The sequence below is a fragment of the Aythya marila genome (assembly GCF_965140915.1).
Source record: "Aythya marila genome assembly, chromosome: Z".
NCBI classification, from domain to species: domain Eukaryota; kingdom Metazoa; phylum Chordata; class Aves; order Anseriformes; family Anatidae; genus Aythya; species Aythya marila.
In genome coordinates this window covers 30,310,094-30,335,498 of record NC_139080.1, presented here as the reverse complement: position 1 = coordinate 30,335,498, position 25,405 = coordinate 30,310,094, and the positions used below count along the sequence as shown (strand labels likewise).

Genomic DNA, 25,405 nt, shown 5'->3' with positions numbered 1-25,405 from the left:
CTCTGACAAGCTGGAGTTAACAGACATAAAGAGTAACATCTCTTAAGAAAAAAACACGGTGACCATAAAGTCCAAAGGAGGGCCATGAGAATGATCAAAGGGCCAGAGCATCTCTCCTAGGATGACAAGCTGAGGGAGTTGGGGTTGTTCAGCCTGGAGAGGAGAAAGCTCCAGGGACACCATATAGTGGCTTTCCAATACCTAAAGGGGGCCTACAGGAAAGCTGGGGAGGGACTCTTTGTCAGGGATTGTCATAGGACAAGGGGCTTTTAACTAAAAGAGGGGAGGTTTAGATTGGATATTAAGAGGAAATTCTTCACTCAGAGGGTGGTGAGGCACTGGAGCAGGTTGGCCAGAGAAGCTGTGGATGCCCCATCCCTGGAGGTGTTCGAGGCCAGGCTGGATGGGGCTTTGGGCAAATTGGTCTGGTGGGAGGTGTCCCTGCCCATGGCAGGGGGTTGGAACTGGGTGGGCTTTAAGGTCCTTTCCATCCCCAACCATTCTCTGATTCCGTGATTCTTGTACATTTCTGAGACCAAACCCATCTGCTCTGGCTTGGCATCTTCTAGAATCAGAGAGGTCACAGATAAAAAAATATAGTATACAGAATTAATTTATTCACATCTGTCACTATCTCCAAAGGTATCATCCTGAAGGTTGGAGAAGGGGACAGAAAACACCCAGAAACCCCCACGTACTTGAATGCATGCCTTTCAATCTATGCAGTCATACAGTTCCAGACAGTATAATCACAAGCAACACAAAAGGACTGCAGCTTATCAAGAGTCAGTGTTACAACAGAAATTTGTAATGAAACCACAAAAGGTGAGAGAAAAGCATTGTGTAATATTTCACTGTTGCTGTTATGTGTATATAACACACCACACAACATGAATCTTGTTGTACACTGAGGTACATAACAAAAGTATAAACTCTGTTTCTGCAGAACACAAATTATAAAACCAGAATGGGAACGCCACAGTTTAGTATTTATTTTTTTTGTGTGTGTGCTGAAAGAGAAACTTCCATGGGGGCAGGGTTCTTCTTCTTTAAACACCTTTGATAAAAATAGTTTGTAAGACTATTTGAATGTTTTCAATTTCACAAGCTAGTTTCAGCCAATTTGTTACTAGCTGCAGAGAATATCTTTTGCCACTGTGCCCCTGTTGTCACGATTGAAACTCAATGTCAGTATTTTAGTTCATTACCTATGATTATGTCAAATTCATCAATTCAACCTATACCCTTACTATGGGTTCAGGGGTTGTACAATCCAAAGTACGCTGTGTTCATACAGTCCACATCTGCATGAGTCAGCCTTACTAGTTAAGCTACTTTGACCTTTAAATGAAGAACGTGCTCTGCTGACGAAGGCAGGAAGGAATGTTTGGTCTGCCTTGCCACATCAGCATCTGCTACCGTTGTATCCAAATTTTAAGTAACTCTTTTACACAAGAATTGAGAGGAATGGACACATCAAAGTGACCAACTAGCTGCATGTTGAAACAAATGTAATTATTTCACTTCTATATTTATTTCAGTAGGTATGTAAAAACATTGTCATAAAGGTAATGAGTTTGTACTTGAAATGACAGGGCAGAAATTTTAAGTGAAAAATCTTTCATCTGTCCCTTAGTTTCAGAGTTCAGTCTTAATTCCCATATGTAGCTGGAGGGTTGTCAAAGCCCCACGTTTTGATACTTCATACATTAAATTTAAAAGATATTGGCCACATCTGTTAATATAACTAAACCTTTGAATAAGTCTATTCTCAATTCTGAGTGCTAAGAATCTCCCATTGCATCCCTGATCCAAGAAAAATATTTTAAAAAAGCAAACAACAACAAAAATATACCGAAGAATCATTTCCTACTATTCAATTTAGAGATGCTTGGGAAATAATTGATACTCTTTATCGGAAAAGATGTTAACACCTGAAACCGTATTAGAACATATTAAAAGTTGAAAACATGAACAGTTCTGAAACAACTTTTAAGAAGTTGCACTATGAGCTCTCATTTCCTTACAGCTTCAGCCTTCTGACCTCTAAACCTACGAATCTCCACCAGATACTGCAGCCAGCCACCAGCAGATGAAATATGTCCAGCTTAATCCATAGTTATATGCACACAGATCACCAAAAGCTGGACAAAACTTTAGAGAGAGCATATGGATACAACTATAAAGAATGAGGAAGGGTTTAGAAAGGTAATTCTTTATAGAGCCTTTTCTACCAAAATGGGTAATATGTTCCTGTGGTTTGAGAATAATAACCAGCTAGCATATTAATCAACTCTTCATTTTCAAAAGTGAAATGGTTTAACAAATTACCCAGTTTCAAAGATTTCTTGATGACATTTTAATCCTCCTGAACCACAGCCTGGGCTAGTAAGTGCCATAATGCTTAATAAAAATTCTGCAACTAATCTAGTTTTAAATATACATTATCCAACCAAAGCCAAAATCATCTTTGTTGTTTTAATAGGGAAAAAACACACAGTTAAGTTTTAGCACAAACTGAACTCCGAAGAAAAATTATTTAGTAAGTTAATTAACTGTACACCTCATCAGTTACCCATGTAGAGTTGAAAGTTCAAAATATTTGTACACTCTAATCTTAAGTCCACTGAATCGGGCAAAAAGTCCTCAACTGATGAGGTAATTTATGGCACCTATAAACAGACTTATTATAGGAAAGAAGAAAGGTTTGAAAAATGCCAAAAATAAGTAGGACACGAATACTCTAACAAGACGTATAAGCAACAATACAAGAATGTAAACTGGCATACAAACATTAACTTGTTCAAGTACCCATGGTGGTTAGAATACAACATCCATTTTTAAGCTTATCAGCCACAAAGTTTTTTTTTTCTTTTTTCTTTTTTTTTGTTGTTTTGTTTGTTTTAAGGCAAGAATATCCTCAGCATTAAGCGACTGCACGCTGTCTCTTCACTGACAAATCTTGTATTAATCTCTTTGCCAAAACTCTAAACAGAAATAATTAACAGATCAATACAGGGAAGCCTCAGTTGTGACGCTGTTGCACATCTCTTCCCTATGACACGATTTATACAGTACCTGTACAAATCCCTTTGGGAAATCCTCAAAGAAATATTACCATACTTTGCCACAACTTAAAATGTTACAAGCGTGCTTGTGTGCACTGCCACTTTTCTTAAGCATATCACTTGTGGAGATTAATTATATTTTACCATTGTATTATTTTATACATACATATTCTTCAAGTTTTATTTTGTTGTAATTTTAGTAATATGGTGGTAAAATTAGAGTGAACTAATTGAAGCAGGACTTTGTACTTGTGTTCACTGCAGGGAAGCATCCCAGTACGTGGGCTAATAGCCAATACTTGATTCTCTTCCAAGTCTGCTACGAACTGGATCAAAGATTTTAAGAGCTGGAGCAGTTGCAGACTATTCTGGCTCAATTTAAAAAACAATTATTTTTTTTTTAATGCTTTTAGTGTCCTGCTTGATTTGTTAGTCTAAATTTTCACTCAGCATTCACTCCAAGAACAAGCTAGCAAGTCCTAGCCAAATATAAGCAGAGCCAGAAATATTCCCTTCAAGAGAACAATTTCAACTCCTAACACTCCTAAAAATCTTTTTAAAAAGTTTGACATACAAACAAACAAAGCCAACAATAACAAAAAATACAAACACCCCCACTATCAAGTGACTCCAGATGAAGTGTAAAAAGTGTCCTTTTTTAATCTGGAAAAAATACTCGGAATTCACAGAGAACGCTGCATTTCTGATGTATTACTTTTATGACATTAAACTAATTTTAGCTTTTACATAAAATGTGGATAACACTGAACTGGTCAGTTCCTTAACCCTTACATTATCTACATCTAGATACAATATCAAGTACATTTCAAACCAGTTAAACTCTGAAAGGCACAACATATCTAAAATTTAAGAATTGCTCACTCAATCATCTTAAAGTACATAATGAATTCTCAATTTCATAAGATTTATGACCTCAGGTATTGATAGAACAAATTTAGGATGTTTTGTAGGCTGTAGCTTCTCTAATCTTGAATTCCAACACTTTCATTAAAACCAAATTTCAGAATATAAATACCATTATGGTAGGTTGATAAGAAAAGGAGGAAGTCATGCCAAATGGGCATTTTTCAACAGGAAATCAATTTTCCTAGATTCCAGTTCCTGTCTGGTTTTAAACAAACAGTAGCAGCAAGGAAGACGCGTTTTTTTCCCCAGGCTTACTTTCCAAAATCTGATTATTTTACATGACTAAAAGATATGGGAAGGCAGAGACTCTTGCATTCAGACAACGAGATTTTAGTCCCAATTCACACTTTAATCAACACAGGCTTAGTAGAAGAGCTAAACTGGAAGAGAGACTTGGCCCTAAAAAGAAGTGTCATAATCAGATATACTGCAATGTGTATTGAAGTATAAGCAGCAGAAGTGTTTCTGTCACTTCCCACTACTTCCATGCAGCTTTTTTTTTTTTAGGCATTTGTTCGAGCTGTACCAGCAAAAAAAAATTTGCATGCATAATTACAGTTTACACAATACCTGTATGCTGGAGTAGTTCTATTAACATTTCAGTTACAGGCAAAGTCTTCTGGATTATCTTGATCAACAGCTATATATCATAACAATTTTATATTAAAAACAAATTAAACAGGAAGGACTGTATCTCTCTCCCAGAGGAATGAAAGAGGTGATTTTTATTTTCAGTGACACCTTTGGTCCATTTCTTCAAGTGAAGGCTAAACCAGTATTTGGACACTTCAACTACCAAGTAAATTCTTAAGCAATTCTTTCAAAAATACTAATGCTTTACAAAGCTGTACCTCTACTGCACCTACCAGTGTCCTAAAAGAGAGGAATACAAAAACCTAAAGTTGAAAAAGTTTATCATAGATATTAGCACCTTTTTTTTTTTTTTTTTTTTTTACATTTTTTATTTATTTTCAGTAAGATATGCGTGTTGTGTTTATATGAGAGCTAAGCTGACAGAATAATTTGAACACAACATTTCTTACTTTTTTTCAAAAGTTATTTTTGATCAAACGTAAACACAAGTTCAACTTCATAATGCTGCTTAAGCAAGAAAGTCTTGCTTCAGGATCCTGGTGAAGAGCTGAGGATGTTGCTGGCATGTATTTCCAGTACACCACAATCTCAATATGTTTAGCTGCAACACACAAGAGTTCTTTTCAAGCTGAAGGTGTGTTAAAAGAGTTTTCCTTTTGTTATATTTTTTTTAGCCATGATGTTTACCCTCTATGACTCAGTCAGAACTGGCCATTATTACAGAACTGTTAGTAGATATGGACAGATCGTCAACACTAAGCAGATTTTCAGAATTTTACAAATTACAGCAAGTACAACTTTTAGGAGCACTGACACAAGTGTGCCCATTAGCTAGAAACAAAACAGAACTGATAATATTCTATAACATATCTTAACTTTCCAGTACATTGTGGAGATAGCCAAAGAGAAGTAGAGGAAAAAAGTACTTTACCTAAAATATGCGAAGTGTGTGGTCCTACAATTGAACGTGTTTTTCATCCATTTCACTGTTTCTAATGACTTGTTTCTAGCAGTTGATAAGACACAGTCCTACCATACTCATAATGCCAGGACAGCCTTAAATCTTCCTTTTACTTTGCAAAAATCACCGCCCTTCCACTCACAGATAACTTAAATAACTATGTAAGACAGAGCTGGACAAGCCAGAATTAATATCTGCATGAGAGCTACAACACAACAAGCAATTCCTTCATCACCAACTAAAGAGAATCATCACTCAAGTATCACTACTAAATCCTGCTAAAAAACAAAGCTGTAATGATTGCTTCCTTGCACTCATTGCTACTTCAAGGTCACCAGTTTCTACTACCAAACCTCCATTATATTTTATGAGAGCCTGTAAGCTAAGCTACTAGAATCCAGGGAAGGTAAAGAAAGGAGAGAGGCAGGTTTAGCTTCTGCATGGGGTCAGCAACCTGGCTCAGCTGCATAATGACTACTGCCAACATAAAGGAAGGAGCCAAGAACATCCTGCTACAGTGGGACAAAACAGTAAGATGACCCCTTTCATACACCATACAAGTCAAGTACAAGCCCTTACAATGACTTTTCATAATTTCAAAGTTAACAGAATGCATTTTTTAATACTGTTCGGTCCAGTAGAAATGAAATCCAGTGTTTCAGTGAAATAACCTACTCTTTGGAAAACAAACATATCCTAAAAGAAAGTTAGTTTCAGTCCAGAGATTTTGGATTTGTGTGTCTGTTCTTTTTTTTTTTTCCTTCATTTGTTTGTTCAATATTTGATCTACAAAAAAGAAACTACAAAGAACTACAGAAACTGTCTACAAGACAAAGCAATGCAGCTGCACAGAAAATTCAACTCCTCATAAGAGCTTACAGAAATTTGAAGTTAATCACAGCAGATAATTTACACACAAATGCTATTGGGTTTATGTCTTTCTTTTGATTAATATAATCAGAACAATGGTAATGTTAAGCAGGTTTTCAAAATTGAGAGCTAAATATAGACAGTCTAGTAATCCCAGTAAATTCAGTGAGATCATTCATCTTCTTAAAGTTAAGTCCATGAATTAGTCTTAGGAGATTGTGAGCAACCCATCATAAACACTCTAGGGACATTCACCTTGTCCTTTTCAGCCATAGAAAAAGCATTATATCCTTTTGGCTAGATAAACACATCTAAAATATATTGCCATTCAACACACAGCTCATCTAACAGATACTTTTTCATAAAACATACACTTTTAGGTTTACCACAAAAAACATTTAATACTTTTATATGAAAGGTAAACTAACCAGTCATTAACTAACTTAACATAAACTAACAGCAATCATTAACTGCTTAATAGATATTTTGAAACCTGCCTTCATGTGTCATGTCTAAAATTTTTTTAAGATTTCTTTCTTGCTTACTGCATATTTTATACAGACTTCCATTCAGTTTTAGATTTTAACAGTTGAAAATTACATTCCCAATGGAAGAGCATAATTGTTTAGTCTTCTGCTTTATGTGCAGCTGTAGATATTCTACTATTCCTTTATTCATTTCAACAGGTTTTTATCAAGTTAAATTTCTCTTTTCTTCCTTCTTTTTATCTGATGACTGTAAGTCGGATGTGAAAAGTCAGCGTCAAAATCTGTCTCAGAAAATACAAGTAATGTAATATAACTTATCTATATTGGTCTTAAGTTTTTGGAAAACAGACAAATATGGGAAACAGTACATTCCACTTAATTTCAGAGCTTTGAGGGCTGTTTCAGAGGCAAAAAGATGCATTACAGTATTGTCGTACACACCATTTTCCACTTAATGAAGCAAGAACTAATTCAGTTTGAAATCATCTACTAGCTGCTAAGTCATTTCTTCCTATAAATACTTGTAAATGAATTGAGATTAAAAAACCCATATCTTCACAAAAATTAAAATTTTAAACATTAATGATTTAATAGTTATTTTAAAATGTTTTCCCCTTATGTGATATCATCAGTTACCCAACACTCTTCACAAATCTCTACTTGCAGACACCTACCCATCAACTTTGTTTAAACTTGTTATAAAAACATGAAAACATACATACACTATAAAGGAGCATTTCACTGTTCCTCTGGGCAAATTTGATCCTATCAATGACTACAGATTCTACCCATGTGAACATACAAAGACACACAAATACACCCCTTAAGGTTTTCATGTCTCCTAAATATTTTTCAGTTTTGCCAAATCACATTAGAACTCAAAGAAGTCAACCACAAACATATCCAATGTGATTTCACTTTACATTTTAACAAAAGGAATGTATTATGTGGTTCAAAATAAGGAAAGTAAGATAATGACAATATAACACATTACAGCTAAAATATTTGCATATTCTTACTAAGAACAGTTCATATTCTTTCTTTGAGAATTCCTTCCCTCTTTGTTTCAAAAATCTCTACGTTATTACAAAGCTGGAGGGAGGACAGGAACCTTTAAAAACCTGTACCCTAGTAATTCCTAAGAAAAATGATTTATTTAACTGAACTATTCTAAACTAACTATTAAGGCTTGTGACAAATCAGGAATTCAATAGACTGCCTTAAATCAATTACAGAATTAGATGATTTCAACCCTGGTATTTAGAATTTTGAGAGCTCATAAAATTGACCTAAGGAATCCTATCAGTGAATAGCAAACCAAGTAAATCAGCTTCCTTCTGAACTGATTACAACTCATGAGAATGGTGCTCCATATACATATCAATGTTTAAAACACACACTGGAAGAATACGTTTTTAATCATATTATCTGCCTAGGACTTGTCTGGTTGTATTTTTCCACATCGTGGAGATGCAAAAGAAAGTTTAAAATACTTACTTTGGATACATTGGCTCATAAAGATACTTGTCTCTCGCTGATGGAATTTCAAAAAACAAGATGTATCCCTTTGCAGTCTGAAAGAGAAATACTGATAAATATACACCTGGTCTAGAAGCATGAGTAAAGTCTATACAGATTCTTTTAATTTCTATGTATGTCTCACGTATATTAAGCACAAACATACACTTGTATCAGCTTTCAGACATATTGAAAAAAATGGTACTTTGAAATTCATTCTAATTAAAATCCCTACTACCCCTTAAAATCCACTGAATGGATCACTCAGAAAAGAAAGAAAATATGAAAAAAACATTGTGGATGTATGTGTCCAACAGAGATTTCCCCAACTCGTATAGATCTAAATACATAAGATCAGACAGCTACAGCAGATATTCAGAACTGGGGCACCTAATTATCAAAAGGAGAAATGAGCCTGTAGAAATGGCAACTTGTGCTTTGAACAGGAGACAAGGAACTATGTTCTTGCAAAGGAGAGAGTTAATGTAGTAAGCATCTAGTATTATGTGTCAGGCCTTCAGAGCAAAACTTCCATCTACTTGAACGCAGATGGACATAACAGTATCACAGAATGGCTGAGACTGGAAGGGACCTCTGAAGATCGTCCAGTCCAACCCCCTTGCTGAGCAGGATCACCTAGAGCACACCATGCAGGAGGGCATCCAGGCAGGTTTTGAATATCTCCAGAGAAGGAGACTCCACAACCTCTCTGGGCAACCTGTTCAGTGCTGTCACCCTCACGGTAAAGAAGTGCTCTCTCATATTCAGCCAGAACCTCCTGTGCTTCAGTTTGTGCCTGTTGCCTCTCATCCTCTCACTGTGCACAACTGACAAGAGACTGGTTCCATCCTATTGTTACCCTCCCCTCAAATTTGTACACAATGATGAGGTCTCCCCTCAGTCTTCTTTCTTCCAGGCTAAACAGGCCCAGCTCTCTCAGCCTGTCCTCATACAACAGGTGCTCCAGTCTTCTAGTCACCTTCGTAGCCCTCCTCTGGACTCTCTCCAGTAGCTCCATGTCCCTCTTGCACTGGGGAGCCCAGAACTGGACACAGGACTCCAGGTGAGGCCTCACCAGGGCAGAGTAGAAGAGCAGGATCGCCTTCCTTTACTTGCTGGCAACACTCTTCCTAATTTACCCCAAGATCCCATTGGCCTTCTTGACCATCAGGGCACATTGCTGGCTCATGGTCAGCCTGCTGCCCACCAGGACTCCCAGGTCCCTCTCTGCAGAAGACTGCAAAGAAGGTAAGCACAGCCTCTCGCTGTTAGTCATCCAGGTAGGTTTTGAAAAATTCTCCTGTCAAACAGTATCTTTAGTTGTCATAATGCCTTTTTAAAATCTTCCAGTGCCTGAAAAAAAGTTTTACTATAATCCAATACCAAGTCACATTCTGTTATTCTGGAAGACTGACTTTAAACTACTATGCTATTCGGATAACGAATATAAATCATTTAGTTATCAGATGTTCCAGTCATCAGTAGAAGCTGATCGAGTGTTTGTATAAGCACAAGACAAGCAGATGACCAGTAAGGTTAGTTGTTCAAAATTAATATATAAGATTTGTTTAAAGCACAAATTTGACCTTCTGGCAAATACATTTCAGTTAACCAGTAGTTCCATACAAATATTTTAATATGAGCTAGGCATGTACCTAAAGCACTATTACTAAAAGACAAGAAGCACCAAAATGCATAGTTTCAAGTTGCTTTGCAAGGTTGGTTTCCTTTTCCGGGAATAAAGGAAACAGCAGTACTTGTTAGCTTACTTTATCAGTTCACAGAAGCCATTTTTTACCCACTCAAATATTTTGCTTTATTGCGAAAGAAATTTCTTTCAGTTTCATAGAAGTCAAGAATATACTTAGAACACAACTGTTTTCATTCAAAGCAAATATTTTTCTTATGCAAAACTAAAATCCAAATGATAATGGTCATCTTGAGACAGGTCAAAATTAAATGGAAGATTTTCCACGTGCAGCAATATCATGTTCAAGCATTATGCAGTAAAGAAACATGCTCATTTCTAACATCTTTACAAGTTCTTTCCATTACATCATTAATTATTTAACCTCTAAGTTACCTTATACTGGAAGGAAAAGTAAAACAATACTGTGAAGTAATCTTTATACTGATATTAAGGTACAAAGGCCTTAGCTAAATCCCATTCAAAGCACAACTTGCTATTGTTACAGCTTCATTTCTAAATTGAACCTCTAATTCCATGAATAGCTGGCTGAAATGCAGAAGCATTCGACCATGCACTTGTTGCAGATTGATTAGGGAACATGTGACAGTGCTGGTTACTCCAGTGAGTTTCACTGCGTCACAAACATTTCTAAAACAATATAAAAACCTATCAGAATGAATATGATCAAAGTATAAACATTCAGTGCCTTGCAAGAGACGTCACTGCACGGTTTCTCATATGCTACAGTACCTAATAAAGCTCTGCTTTAGCTATGGGAATGCACCCTGAAGAGTAGCTTGTATCAGAGGACTGCCCACACCAGGGGAAAGACTAAAACGCCTGGGATTTTTCTCTACATTTAAGCATCTTGATTCACTTCACAGGTTTATTAAGGTAGTAGAATTAGCTACTATGGGTGTATATACTAATCTAGACAGTAACAGTAGTAAAATTACAAATACACCAATATGAGAGAAGAAACTCTACAATACTGGGAGGGTGAGGGAGTGGGGGGGGGCGGGGGGTTGAGTTTGATCCTGGTTATTTTCTACCAAAATCAACAATATACGAATGATAGTGAATATGTGATAGTTCAACGCAAGACAGTCAGTTTAAACATGTGCCAAGAGTTTAGCAGTAAAAGATACTATTAGTAACAGAAGCTAGAATTTCTAGAGGATGAGTGTGGGAACTGCTTAAGCTTGTTTAACTACATACCATTAAAGCTACCTGAGGTATTTTATAATGCCTCATGTGTTAGATCAAAGTTTGCCTTTAGTACAATAATAATCACCTCACAATAAACGCTATGAAGTAATTTTTTTTTCTGAGATTCTCGGAACACTTTGGCAGAAAGAAAGAAAGAAATAGCACTGTGGATCACTGCCCCTAACTCCCAACTCCCCTGCCCATCATTGGCACTTAAAAAAAAATAGCTAAGTGGTACATTTGCTAAGAACATAAAAAAAACTTCTGTTCACATTTGAAAAACAAAGTACAATGATTTTATTATTACACACACAACTACAAACAATAAATTCAAGGGCACAGGTAACAACAGCTAAAAACTAAATCACTGAAAAGCTTTCAAATTAAGATGTTTAAGCTATGGCATAGGACTGCACTAATAACTTCAACAAAACTAGAAGTGTAAAATATTTTTTTTTATTTATTAGCTAGCCTTGCTACCAGCTCCTTCACTTGTTCCTATTAGTATTCTCCTTAAGGAAAAGTCACAAAAAATGGACACAATACCTTTTCTGTTGGAAAGAAGTGCATAGTTTTACTTGGGGACAAGATTGCCATGCATCAGCAGAAACACCTTCTTAATTAGGCCTCCCATTACTGCCTTTCGTCCACTGTCTCTCTATAACAAAAATATCTGTGTTTCTATATCTGAGTAGTCTTCTCTGTTTTAAATTAAACCTCATATCTGTTTTTAATTAAACCTCATGTTTCAACAGCTTACTAAAAAAAATTGCTATCCAAAGCTGATGATAAAACTAGTATAATAAACATATTTGTCTACACTATTTGTGTGTATATATATACACACACACTCTCAGGAAATGCAATATTAACATAAGAAACACGGATATTAGAAAAGTCGTGACAGTTATTTTGTAAACTGACCATTTTGAGTTTTATTTTGTGAAACTTAAGTTTACAAACAGACTTTAAGATACAAGCATTTACAATCTGATGTCACTTGGAGAAAAGAACACAATGCTTTTAGCTGCAGAAAAACTTAAAAGTGCGGTAACTAAACGGGCAAAAAATAAAGCTAGTCCGTATGTTAGCTGAACAATAATGTCTCTTCAGCAAATTGATCCCAATATCACAGGAAAAAATAATATACAAACTAATTAAATTTAAAAATCTAAATCTCTTCTGAATTCCGGCATAAAGATGTAATTGAAATAGGTAGTTCACTTGTGACTATATTCTGTGTTTTAAAAATCAAAGAATTATTTATTCATTCATGGCAAATGCTATAGAATTCTCCTTCTTGCCTTTACTGGTAATTATTAACACATAAGATCTGCAGATAAAATCTTACACTAATAGAAACACTTTCCTGCACTGGTTTCATCAGTTCCTTTTAGGCAGTTTAAACATTCTAAATCAACTACTGATAAAAGTCTACCCCAGCATTATATACACAAAAATGGGATCACCAGCAGTTTAGCTGATTTGAGGCATGAAGGTAATGGTAGAGGCAGGAGCTATTCCATAAACCATCTGGTATTTTCCACTATAACAATGCCTGATTGATTTAAAAACTCCAAGACACTACAGGCATCATTGTAAGTACAAAGAGTGGTTTATATCAGGAGATTAAGTTACTGTACCAAACAATTACAGTAGCTACTGTCCGATTTGCAATTCCACATGCCCGTCTTCTGATGGATAGTTTTAACGATTTCCGTCTTCCACACCTTCTCACAGCAACAGCCTTGATTTAAAATGCTATTAGAATTAACACACCTGAACTCGAGACCTGGTCAAAAGTTGCAAGATACTGTATTCTGACTTCTGAAATTTCTGCTCCCACCTTTACTGTGACTACCTTGCACCTCAAAATTACTTCTGAACACTGGAGCTCAAATAGTCCACTCAACTTCCGTGAGCACAGCACTAGCAATGAAACATGACTAAATGTTTTATTTTCATATGCAAGACAAGATTTCATCTTTCCATCCACATTTTCATCCACTTAAGACACCTTTCCGAAATATCTGTAAATCCTATTTATCAAGCTACACATGCTTATGTCACCTAATTCCTTAGTTATTTCTTTTATTCACATGCCTCTAAATTCCCTTTTTATTTGTGATCAGGTTACTAAAATAAAGTGATGCTACATCAGCCCCAGTGAATACATTAAACATCATTTTAATACAAAGAAACAGTTCATTTTTAGGGGTAAAAATGTACTAAAATTACTTAAAAAAGCTTCTATCATCCGAAAACACATTTTGTACTATTACGTATTTGCACACAATAAGTATCAGTCAAATGTACATACCGTCTAAAGATTTCTGCAAGGAAACTGGTAGTAAAGAACTCTCTTTACAACCATTTAACTGCAATACATAAAAAGACAAAAACCCTACTTACTGAAACAGCTATCATGGTGCTGTCAGGCCGCCATTCTGCTTGTTTGTACGGTCCAAACTGAGAAGCTGCTTTTGACAGTTCCTTGTAACTCACAATTAATACACTGGGCTGAAAGAAAAAAAAAAAAAAAGGAAACACAATAATAATTACATCTTACGTCTAGAAGGAATGCAAAATATAAACAGTTATGTTTCCTTACCAATATGTCTCTCTTGAAAAGGGAATTTAAAAGATTAATGAGTATTTCACAATGCATAATACGATTGTGGTTTTAAAGAGTCTATGGTGAATTCTTGCCACACTGTCATTCCTAATCTCACTCTTTTAAATAAAGGGTACTTGAATAAAACAGTTCATTTGCCCAGAAAAGCATCATTACAGAGTACAAAAGTAGATTCAAGTTACACAAAGGATAACTGATGCTTAAGGTGAACAATTGTGTCTCTAGTAGGTTCTAATAATGAAAAGGACTGTCAAATTAGCTAAAATGAAACATGCTACATAGAGGACTTAGTGCAATCTATCTGTATTGTTTTTACTAAATGGATGGATCACTGTATTAAATAGAATGATAACCAGAGAACTTGTTTTATATCTCTTCAAGAAGAGGTTGCCAGAAATCATGCAGAAAAAAAACACATCTCAAGTTCACTGCAGAGATTTTTCATATGAGACAACTGTTAGCACCTTTCTTCTTGGGAATGGAGAGCTCTGGAGTCCTGAGGCCCAGAAAATGCTACCAAAGGCACCAAGTCTTCATTCCCTTCCTTGAAAACAATTTAGAGCTGTGATATAAAAACCTTATGGAAGGGTATCTTTTCTTGCTCCCATGCTTAGAAACAGATCTTAAATATATTTACGGAGTAAGAATGTTTGCACTTTTGTGCTCTTGGACTAGTAACAGCTTTCAGCTTAGATAGGTATTCCCCTGTCTGCTACCCTCCACCACTGGGAAAGAGGGAAGCAGAAAGATATGTGCTTATACATCAGTCAGATCACAACTGCACTTCCTCAGCCTTCAGCTAAATTAAACAAGCCATGCTTTTCGTGAAAGAAGCTCCTCCCCAGTGTTGCAGTAGATGAACTTTCCATAACCATTTAAACGCTGATTTTTCTTCAGAACTTTAGCAGCAAACTATGTACCAACAGGAGCACACTTCTCCAGCTGCTGGAAGGGAAAGAAAAGGCTGAGTAGCAAACACTGTTTGCCGAAAAGAATTACAGATACACTTGGCAACGCTCATCACCTGCCATGAGGTCCAGAGGTGATGGCAATTTACTATTGTTCTTCGTCTACTAGCTCAAATGGCAAAAGACGGCACAACAAATCTAAAATGATTAATTCTACCCCAAAATCATGTCTGTTCGCACCATACCCAGAACTAGGAGCGTATCTAATACCATCACATTTGGAATCAATTGCTTCAGTTTCCCTTAAGAATAAGCAGAGCTACAAACAAATTAGTACGAAATTAAGTAATCAAATACTTTCACCATGCATATAAATTAGGAGTTCAATTAATGTCACATAGGCCTTGGTTAATGCATAGTATAACTTTGCTTTCTGTAAGCAGTACCATCACTTAAATTTCAAATCCACATTGAACCAAATTACCAAAAATAAAGTTCAGTGATTACACTGGAAAGTATAACAAGCAAACTAAATCTTTACTGTAAGAACTATTTACACAGGCTTTTTCAATTCAGATGGCTTCTTTTGCAGCTACTTGCAAATCAAGTAAACAAACATTAAATAGACTACTCTTAGCAAAATCTTCTTGCTTGTTCTTCTAAGTACATAGCCCTTCACTGCTTGACTTAAACCCACGTGAAATGCCTTAGATAAAGTGCCTTGTGACAGCACAATCATGGTAATCTGTGCTATTGATTGAAACCAACCTTTAAGCACTCCTGTGCTTCAAGCATTTTAGCAGCAGGCAAAAAATGTTTCAGAACCTCATTAATGCACAACAATTTTCTTCCTATGTTCTTACTTTTACAAAACATAATGACGGTATTTATACTGTAATGCTCTTGAGACATTAATGAGAAAGCTGCTATTATACCTCAGAATCTGGAAGAACATTCTACTTACATAGCAGCTGTAAAATTTATACAAAATAGACATCTAGATTCATTTCATTTTGTGTTTTGCAGAGGAAGAATAAAGATGAAGAGAAAAGAGTAAAGAGTAAATTAGGAGTACATATAAGCATTTTGGATCTTTTTGCAGATTCAGTAGCTTTCTTATTAGCAAGCAGTTCCGTTTCTAATTCAATAGGTCCAAAAGTCTACCTAGCTAATGGTTAAACTGTAATTATTTCACTAATGCAATTTATTTCCACATACAGAAACTCAAAAAAAAAAAAAAAAAATCCATCTTCCTCTGTGAAGAAAACACCTGACATACAGACTTTCACTCCGTAGGTTTACAGCACAGCTACAGCACAACCTGCTCTCCTGCTCTGCTCATGCAGGAGAAATCGAAGCAGCCATTTTACATCTGAAGTCATTTCTTACCGAAAAAAAAAAGTGACTTAACTTTTCTTAACACTAAAGGTGTAAGAACACAGAATTCTGTTTTATAAACATGAGTCTATCGGCCTAATTTTAAGTACTTGCCTCAAGTGAAACAAGCCATTCAACACACATTTAAAAAAAATAAAAAAAACAGAAGGGTCTAGTTAGTACAATACCTTTCTCTAGTTAGTTTTAGATAATTAAGTCACAGTCTGTACAGAAGCAGTAGTTTAGATTTCGCTACATGAAGTTTTTCCTAAATTTTAACATTTGTTTCTGTTGAGAAAATCAACTCCATATAGCAGCTTCATAACAAACCACACCAAAAAAAAACACATGGAGTTTTGTCCTCCTCGCATTTATGCGCCACCTATTAAAAACTAAAACAAATCTAGTTAAGCACAACTGTAATCAAAGTCTCAGATAAGTCAAGCAATTGATTCTCCTTCTTTACAATGCTTAAAATTTCCTTTCACTTGAGTTTTAATGGCTGAGTCCCAACTTTTCAAGAAACTGGTGTTTCAAGAAACACAGGAAGTGACCAAACAAAAAAAAAAAAAAAGTTCGAAAAAATGATTTGTCTACAGGACGAAAGTAAACACATTTGTTTTTTAAGGAAGTAAAAACTGAAGACATTCTGTGCAAATATTAAGTAATTCACTCAAACTGCAACCTAAAACTAGCAAAAGCTTTCCGAAATAGATGAGAAGCATATCTGGCATTTCACAATCTGCTGCAGAGAGTATCTAGCATTTTGATATAGTACGCTTTGCCTCTCAGGAAGGAATATAAGGTCAGCCAAAACAGAAGCCGACACTCACTTATGAATAGAACAGGGTGGGTGGATGCTCAAAGGACAACAAAAATGAAGGAGGGGGAGGAGAAGGAAAAAAGATAACCTTAAAAAGAATACACTAATATCATCACCAAAGAGTAAACAAATTCTCCAGTGTGCTCCAGTATTAAAAAGAGGACAACAGAATACTATTTCTTGTTCCCATAGCTTAATATATTGTATCTCCTTCCTTTCTTGTCCACCACTCATCTGTCTTGCCTCCCTCCTCCACCCTTTCTACAGGTCCCCTACTCTGAAATCTTTGCTTCTCAATAAATACTTCCCATCTTAAAAAATGCCCTCCCCCCTCCAACCCCCCCCCCGTGTTAAAATTATTTATGTCAGACTATGACAGCATTTGTAGCCAGCAGATGAAAGCAAATTTGTTTTGGATGACCAATTCTGAAATACAGGAGCTACATCATTTATAAAACAGTAATGCAGCAAACCAGCTTAAGAGGCAAAGACACCTAATTCAACAAACTACTTTAAAACCCCCTTTGATTTATTCTAAGTTGTTGAAAGATTGTTCAGTAAGAATTCCTTTGGATTTCTGACTGAGAAATACGAACTCTTCATCAACAACAGGCCAAAACAAAACAATACTACAACAAATACACAGTGAAAGTATTTTAAGTGTGGTAGTTTTATTTAACTCCACCTGCCAGAATATACCGTATTTTCCATCTCCTTTCTTTAAAGGATAAATAATCTCATTAGACTGCATCATATGAAGTGGGTTTTGCGAAGAGATCTATCAGGATACACAAACCCTACATCAAAATCTCTTTGCATGCTAGACGTGGGTTATTCCCGGTTTACTTCTCCAAACACAAGCATTCCTTAATATGTGATGTGAATGCACATTGAGCAGACATTTAAATCCCGAACTAAGATGTGAATGCTGCTCCAAACTGGCTGTCTTTAAATAGCACAAGTAGCACAGACTTGAACAGCAACCCTCACAGGAACAAGAGACTGTCTTTAATCGAGGTGCTTAAATGCATTAAAATAAAATAATACATCAGGCAACTGGAGAGAGGTACAGTCATTGTTTGACAGAATATAATATAATGAAAACAAAGGTTTTCCTTAATTTAGAGTCTGTGGTTTGACTGCTGCAGGCTAATGGCAAATTGTGCACGTAGTACATTTAACATGTTAAGTAGGTCAGCAAATACAGTGTAAAACTACTGGACTAAATTTGAGAATTAAATACCTAGCAGCATCTTTGGATTCAGATACTGAAGCCTGTTAGTGTTCCTTAATTTTCAGTCGCTCTCTTAACACTAATTCACTTGAACCCATAGTGAAACAGAGAAAGAGCAAGACAGGAGCACTGCCATTTATAGTCATCCCAAAAATTAATAGAACCATGAAGTAACACTTTCTCTCAAGCTTGTAGATGTACCTGTCAGACATCAGCAGACTCTAAATTTTTACACAAAACAAAGAAGTAGTTATTCTAGTCGTATTAAATATGGATAGCAACACTGTATCCTAGGCAAGGATAGCAATGTCTCAGGCAGTTTATAAATTTATGCTCAAATGCTTATGCATGGCAAAAAAAGTTACATGAATTCTTAAAAGTAGTGATAAAGGTTTACAGAATCTTATCATTTCTGTTGAAATAACTTTGCAAAGTTCTTTCTTCAAAGTTCTTTGCAAAGTTCTGGATGTTTTGCCTAGCCTATACACATCCAACACGTTCAACTCCAAACCACATTTTTTTCTGCCTTTTTTATTCTAAATTTAAACCCAGAGGAACTTGATTTTTTTTTTTTTCCAGCACAAATAAGTTACACAATCCTTAATACCTTCTTTTCTTTATTTTATAGGATTTTACTCCTCAGTTCTCCTCCATCAATTCACTTCTACCAATTTACTTACGGAATAATTTTTTGCATTTAAATTATAGTTGCCAAACACCAAATATCTCGAAGACAATCAGCCTCCTCACAACTGCCATGTCTAGGAAGAAATTCTTATGTGTGCTGACAGCATGCAGTGGTACCAGCAGCTAGCAATGCAGTATCATGTACATTTTTTCCTTCTTAACAGAAGCAGTAAGAATCCTGCATGACCATAGAATAATGTCAAGCCCCTTACATTCTCATCCTCCAACAATTCAGTATTCTAAACTTTAACATTTAATCTCACTCAGAATCAGGAGGCAATTTCTTTCAAAAACACAGATGTTCTGTTTTGTCTTACAAGACAAATCTTTCAATGCAGTATTAGGCTGTACGCACAAGACAAAAATCAAACGTACACTGTTCCGATGAGCTTACAGTCTAAGTGACAGGCTGCAAGAAAATAGACCCAAGAACTGGTGAAACTGCACATTGTATTTTGTCATTAAATGACTTGTGCTCTGCTTTTAAGGTTGAAGCTTCATAGGTTTATAAAGTTATAAAAGGTTAAATGGAGAAAGAAGAAGTATACACATTTAAGAAAGGAAAATTCATTGGTAAGAACCACAAGAAGAAAAGAATACAAAGTATGAATAGCTACTTTGTAGTTAACACAAATACAAGGTAGCGGTAAAAGAATTTCTAAAAATATGGTTAATCAGAAAAATATCACTTAAAGCTTTAACTGAGTTTTAAAAAGCTGCATAAAGTTTAGAATCAGCAGAGTATCCATTCAAGAAGCTAACACGCACAACTCCCAGTGACATGCTTCACACAAGCTGCTGTCAAAGAGCAAAAAACAAAGCGCATCAGAACCATCTAGCAGATGACAGTCACTGCCTCTCACAAGCTAAAGTTTTCGGTTAATCTACTGCTCAAAAATGTTGACAATATGAAAGGTCATATTCTGTAGATTTTTGCTGTTCCCATGAACTATCAAGTGCTTAAGTTTAAGTTAAATAGAACTCTGTGATGAAGATCAGATTCACAAAAGCTCTAACATGATCTCTGATCTTGTACTGGCAAACAACTTCATGAGCAACTGCTTGCAAAGTCAAAACCCACAGCTGAAGATGTTCTTCTTTTCACTGAAGTAATTCTACAATGTCTTTGAAGGGTCATCTATTTGATATTAACATAAGATAAACCAAAAAACAGTGAAGATGTGCTGAATATTAACACGGGAACTTTGTATTTCATGGGACAAATTCATCAGTTTAATAGGTATTTTCTCTCTCTTTTTTGTTAATTACCTAATCATAAATACAACTTCATAATACGAGCAACAGCACACCCAGTGCTCTTAGTAAAGTACAAATAGAAATGGCCTTCTCAGACCAGTACCAGATGGGTATCTGTAAGAAGTCTGCATTTCAGAGGTTAAGTTACCATGGGGAAAAAAAAGCACAATAGAAGAAGCAAGACATGATAGTTTGCACTGATGCCATCTGTGCCATACTGTTCACAACAAGCAACCCCGAGCATCACTAGGAAGACGTCTGTTGTCCATTTTCCAATCAAATTTCAGATAAAATGCTACAGATTGTATCTCATCCTCCCTAGGAAGAGGCCACGTATAGTATTCAGCAGTGATATTGCTTAGAGTTCTGAGATGAATGTGTGATCCTGGAAGCAGAGTTAGTTTTTTCTTTTAATAGCCACCTGTAATAAATAAGATAAAAGAAACAACCGCACCTTTTTTTTTTTTAAAGAGTCTATTTACATATCATATTAACTATAAGCAGTGGTGTCACAAATAACTTTTTATACTGTGCCAAAATTCCAGGTTGGAGAGAGCACTTCTCTAAGGGAAGCACAGACCCCTGTTGTTTTCAATTTGTTTCAAGCATGTAACAAGCTCTACTCTAACACTGAACCAGTTAGAGACTGAAAAGAGCAAGACGAGTGTGTTAGAAGGGTTGCCTGAACATAAACTAATTCAGCATTCAGAACAAATAGAGATTATTCTGTCATCTGGGATTCTGGAATGTATGTTTTCCCATAGGCTTACAGTTCATTTGAGTGATATTCAGTGTCAGATTATCACCAAAAAAAAAAAAAAAACAGGAAAGTTTAAAAGCAAGGGTAGATGTAAATACTAAGTTGGTAAACACCTAGGTAGTTAAGAAATTTTCCTCAAAATGAACAGCTGAGCAAGCTACTTGGACACCACACAACTTGCAAAACAGGTTAGTTATGACAGGCAGCCCAACCACCTCCAATAGTTTTCATTAAATATTCAGGGCCAGTACTTATTACTGTCACAAGCCATTTAAGATTAAAGAAAGGAAACGCTGAACTATATTTGGTACAAGTGTGCCATCAGACACTATTCCTGTTCCACTTACTTTGCTGTTCAACATTTACTGGGGGAATTCGACTCCACACCTCTGTCACATCTCCTCCTTCAGCCACACACAGCTTCCCTCAGTATCCAGAGTCCTGTGGGTGAATATCTAGGATTCACCGAACTGCCTCAAGCTCTTACTTCATGAGATAACCAAGCTGATCTAAAATTGAAGGCCACGCTGCTGTCAAAGGAGTAATGCTTTCAGTGAGCCAAGTACAATGCTCCTTTGATCCCTCCATGAGCAGAAAAAAAAGCAGGTTTCTATTTGTTCAGCAAACTGAACAGCCTCATAAAAGCCAACACTAGCTCCAAAAATACAGGTCTAAGCAGGAAAGATGACAACCCTTCAGACTGCACAGCTGCCTCATGAAGCCCTCACCTCCAGTACCCAAGCCAATTAACTGCCTCTTTTTAGCATTTCAGAAAGTTTCTTTCATGAACTGAAGTTTCACATTTCAAACATCCAAGTACTTAACTTTAGCAGAACAAAAACTCCTCGACAAGCTTTCCAATTCTGTTGATGAAAACAGTTTCATTGGCTTTCAATGTCGATTAATCTTCTGAGGTACCTAAGCCATAAATTTCTTATGAAATACTGAAGAAAGCCACTTAGATAAGCTGTCTCCAAACTGGGAGATGTGCCAGACAATCCACTGGGGAGCAAGAAAAGAAAAAGTTTATGCCACTGACAAACAAAAATTAAAAGTATTGCTTATTTCATCTTTATCTTTTTTAATTTCTGTTTTGTGTCTGTTTTACAGCATACGAATAAGTATATTACTCAACACACACAGTTTGTAAGGAACTATACACACATTGGGGGTGCATGCCCAAACATCTTTTATCAGTATCAGCATGCAGTCAAGTCAGTTCGCCACTCATTAGTGGTCTTTGTATCCACAATCCAGCCTCCCCCTTCAAAACAAGGTAAATCATCTGGAACTCAACCACACCAGGAGAACTCCATCTGTTTTTACACACATCATGTAAATCAGCTTCTAATCTTATCACCTATATGGCTTCCAAACCAGAAAACAATCCACACTTTGGCGTAAACATTCCCTAATGCTCGGTCTTAACCCACAGCAGATGAAAAGGAGCCTTAAACATTACCACTTCACTTGAAACATACACAAGACTGAATATAAGTTCACAAGCCTGAAAGTATTTCAAAGGGCCCCTTGTTCTTGAAAACCTCAAAACAGTTTCAGCAGCCTCACATCCTTATTCTTACAGGAAACCTTTCATATACGTTTGAGACAGTAATAAGTCTTAACAAGGACATTAGCCTAAAGGCTTTTCCACTTCGCAAAACTGAATTAGTTCAACCTGACCAGAACCTTGCCTTGTTCTAAAGAAGATACTTCTGACAAATGGTAACGTTTTCTATAATGTAAAAATTTTGTTTGTTTCAAAGAAATTCAACATATGACTTTAATAGTCACCTGATTAAAAAAAAAAAAAAAAAGAAAAAAGAAAAACAACACACTATGTTTAGCAATAATACAAAAGATTCTCATAAAGAGACTGCCACATTTTATAGTCTAAACTCAGTTACTGACCAAGTCTGGCAAAGTCAGCACGTTCGTTAAAAACACCCATGACACACTGGAACCAGAACGGGTTGAGAAATTTTTAATGACCTGTAAGTTTGCTCAGCCTTTTTTTGCAACAAGTGAATTCTTCCAGTGTCCTGCCTCTTGCCAATTATACCTTGTTTAACATTTCAAAACAAGCCCAAACTTGTAACATAATGAAGGCAGTCCTCAAGAACCAACCATAAAGCAAACTGCCTTCTGCACAATAGCACACATCTACAGAAGCACTCTACAAACCTGTCCTCATTTATATATTTTCCCAGAAAAGGTCATCAATTGTGCTTCGTTGACAGCTACAACTACGGCTTTGACAGCTGGAAGACTGTGTAATTTACCTACAGTAGGTGCCATGAAGCTCAGGGACCGCAGGCCACGCGATGCTGTTCACACAGCACAGTTACTGGGCTGACACTCCCTGGCCGGATACTTGTCGAAGTTAAGAGACAGCCACGGCAGCAACCCACCCAGGAACCAATTATCAGCCACGCAGAGCACAGCAGAAAGCCAAGTGATGAAACCTCAGCATAAATCAAAACAGGGTTTTAAGGCTGTGACTGCTGTTTGATACCTTTCTACAGCAGCTTTCTAAAACTGGATTTTTACTTTTCTCTGAAATCCGACATGAACTCTGAAAATTATCTGGAGCCGGAGATATTTTTAGACAGAGAGGGAATTTAATTAGGGCAGTATTTTAGAAGATCCAGCATCAAAATTTGAAGTCAGCATCCCAGCTGTTTCATAAGACTGCGTCAAACCAAGCTGACAAGCAGCACTTTCATGCTCCCAAGCCAATTCAGAGCTCATTTAACGCAACGCATCCGATGCCAGTTACACACGGTCCCGGAACAACGGGGTGCTGCTGGAGCAGCGACTCCCAGTCAGCAGCCGCCTCAGTCCTTACGGCGTTCAGGGCCACAACGTATCCGACCTGCAATCGCAAAAAGTTATTTAACTTCTCACGGGTTACGTAACGGCGCGGCGCTACAGGTGGCTCTGCCTTGCCAGAAGCAGGTGCTGGGTGTGTTTCACGTGTGTGTGTGTGGTGTGTGTGCGCTTTGATGTAAAGCGTAAAGATGAAGACAAAACGCACGGAGCACGTCTGCACAACCTGCGTTGCTGTGAGCACCCCTCCGCGTCAAGCTCGCCCGCCGCTTCACTTCGAGGCTTAAAAACAAATAAATTGATAAATACAGAGATAAATAAATAAACAGGCTGGGTAGGAGCCGGGGGGGGGGTGCCCGTGCCCGCACTCACCCGGCAGTACCAGACGCTGAGCTGGGACGGGGCCAGCACGGCGAAGAAGGCTCTCTGCGGGTCGGTGCGGATGTGGACGGGCGGCTCGGGGCCCTGCAGCGGGCACAGCAGCCGCCGGGGCCAGCCGCTGAGGAAATACATGGCGGCGGCGGCGGCGGCGGCCTGCGGGGCGCGGCGGCCTCTGGCCTAGGCGGGGGGCAGCGGCGGCGGCGGCGCCCGTCAGCTGCGGGCGGTCACTGCTCCGAGCGCGGCCGTGCCGGCTGCGGGGCCCCCCGCTGCGGCTCCTGGCTGCCGCCCGTGGCTCGCCCGCCGGCTGCCGGCGTCGCTGCGCGGCCCCAGGCGGCCGCCGCCATCTCCCTGCCGCCCGCCCCCCGCTCGCGGCGCCCGGGCGCTGCGCGGCGGAGTGAGGGGGGAGGGGGGGGGGAGCAGGGGGCGGGGCCGGAAGGGCGGCCGCCCATTGGCCCCGCCGGCGGGCCCCGCGCGGATGTGGCGTCAGGAGGCGGGGGAGGATCCCGCCCCCCGGGGGGCTCCGTGTGCGGAAAGGAGGGGGGAGGGGGAAGGGGGAAGGGGGAGCGGGGGTATGCGCATGCGCGTGGGGGGGGCTCGGTGTGCCCAGCCCCGAGCAGGGCAGGCTGAGGGGAGGCCTCATGGCGGCCTGCAGCTCCCTCACGAGGGGAGCGGAGGGGCAGGCGCTGAGCTCTGCTCTCTGGGGACAGCGACAGGACCCGAGGGAACGGCATGGAGCTGGGACAGGGGAGGGTCAGGCTGGGGGTTAGGGAAAGGGTCTGCACCCAGAGGGTGCTTGGGCACTGGGACAGGCTGCCCAGGGCAGTGGTCATGGCACCGAGCCTGAGGGAGCTCAAGAAGCGTTTGGACACCGCTCTCAGACACAGGGTCTGATTTGGGGGTGGTCCTGAGCGGTCCCAGGAGCTGGACTCAGTGATCCCTCTGGGTCCCTTCCAACGTGGACGCTCTGTGGGCCAGTGATTCTACGACGAGATAAACCTGACAGCAGCAGGGCTGGCACGAGCTTCCGTCACTGCAGCTGTGTTTGGGGGCTCGTGGACAGGAGGACTGCAGGTGGAGGGAGCAGCCGCACCCGCGGTGTGTGTGCAGCAGGGTGGTTTGGCACTGAGTTTCTGGCAGGTGCTGTCCCAAGCGTTTCTCCCACCAAGTGATGAGTTAGATTAAGGAACTA

The 25,405-nt window shown here is 38.3% G+C and overlaps 1 protein-coding gene across 3 annotated transcripts in view; it reads right to left on the bottom strand.

The window, feature by feature from the left end:
- The window catches only part of RIC1 (RIC1 homolog, RAB6A GEF complex partner 1), a 49,260-nt gene extending 24,650 nt beyond the window's left edge, over positions 1-24,610 (bottom strand). For all 3 annotated transcript variants that reach the window (XM_082783330.1, XM_082783332.1, XM_082783331.1), the window contains exons 1-3: positions 24,208-24,610; positions 13,738-13,845; positions 8,406-8,482 (exon numbers count right to left, since the gene is read on the bottom strand). In XM_082783330.1, coding sequence (XP_082639456.1) covers positions 8,406-8,482; positions 13,738-13,845; positions 24,208-24,348 — 326 coding nt within the window. In that variant the 5' untranslated portion in view covers positions 24,349-24,610. The remainder of the gene's footprint in view (positions 1-8,405; positions 8,483-13,737; positions 13,846-24,207) is intronic.
- Positions 24,611-25,405: the final 795 nt, after the last annotated feature.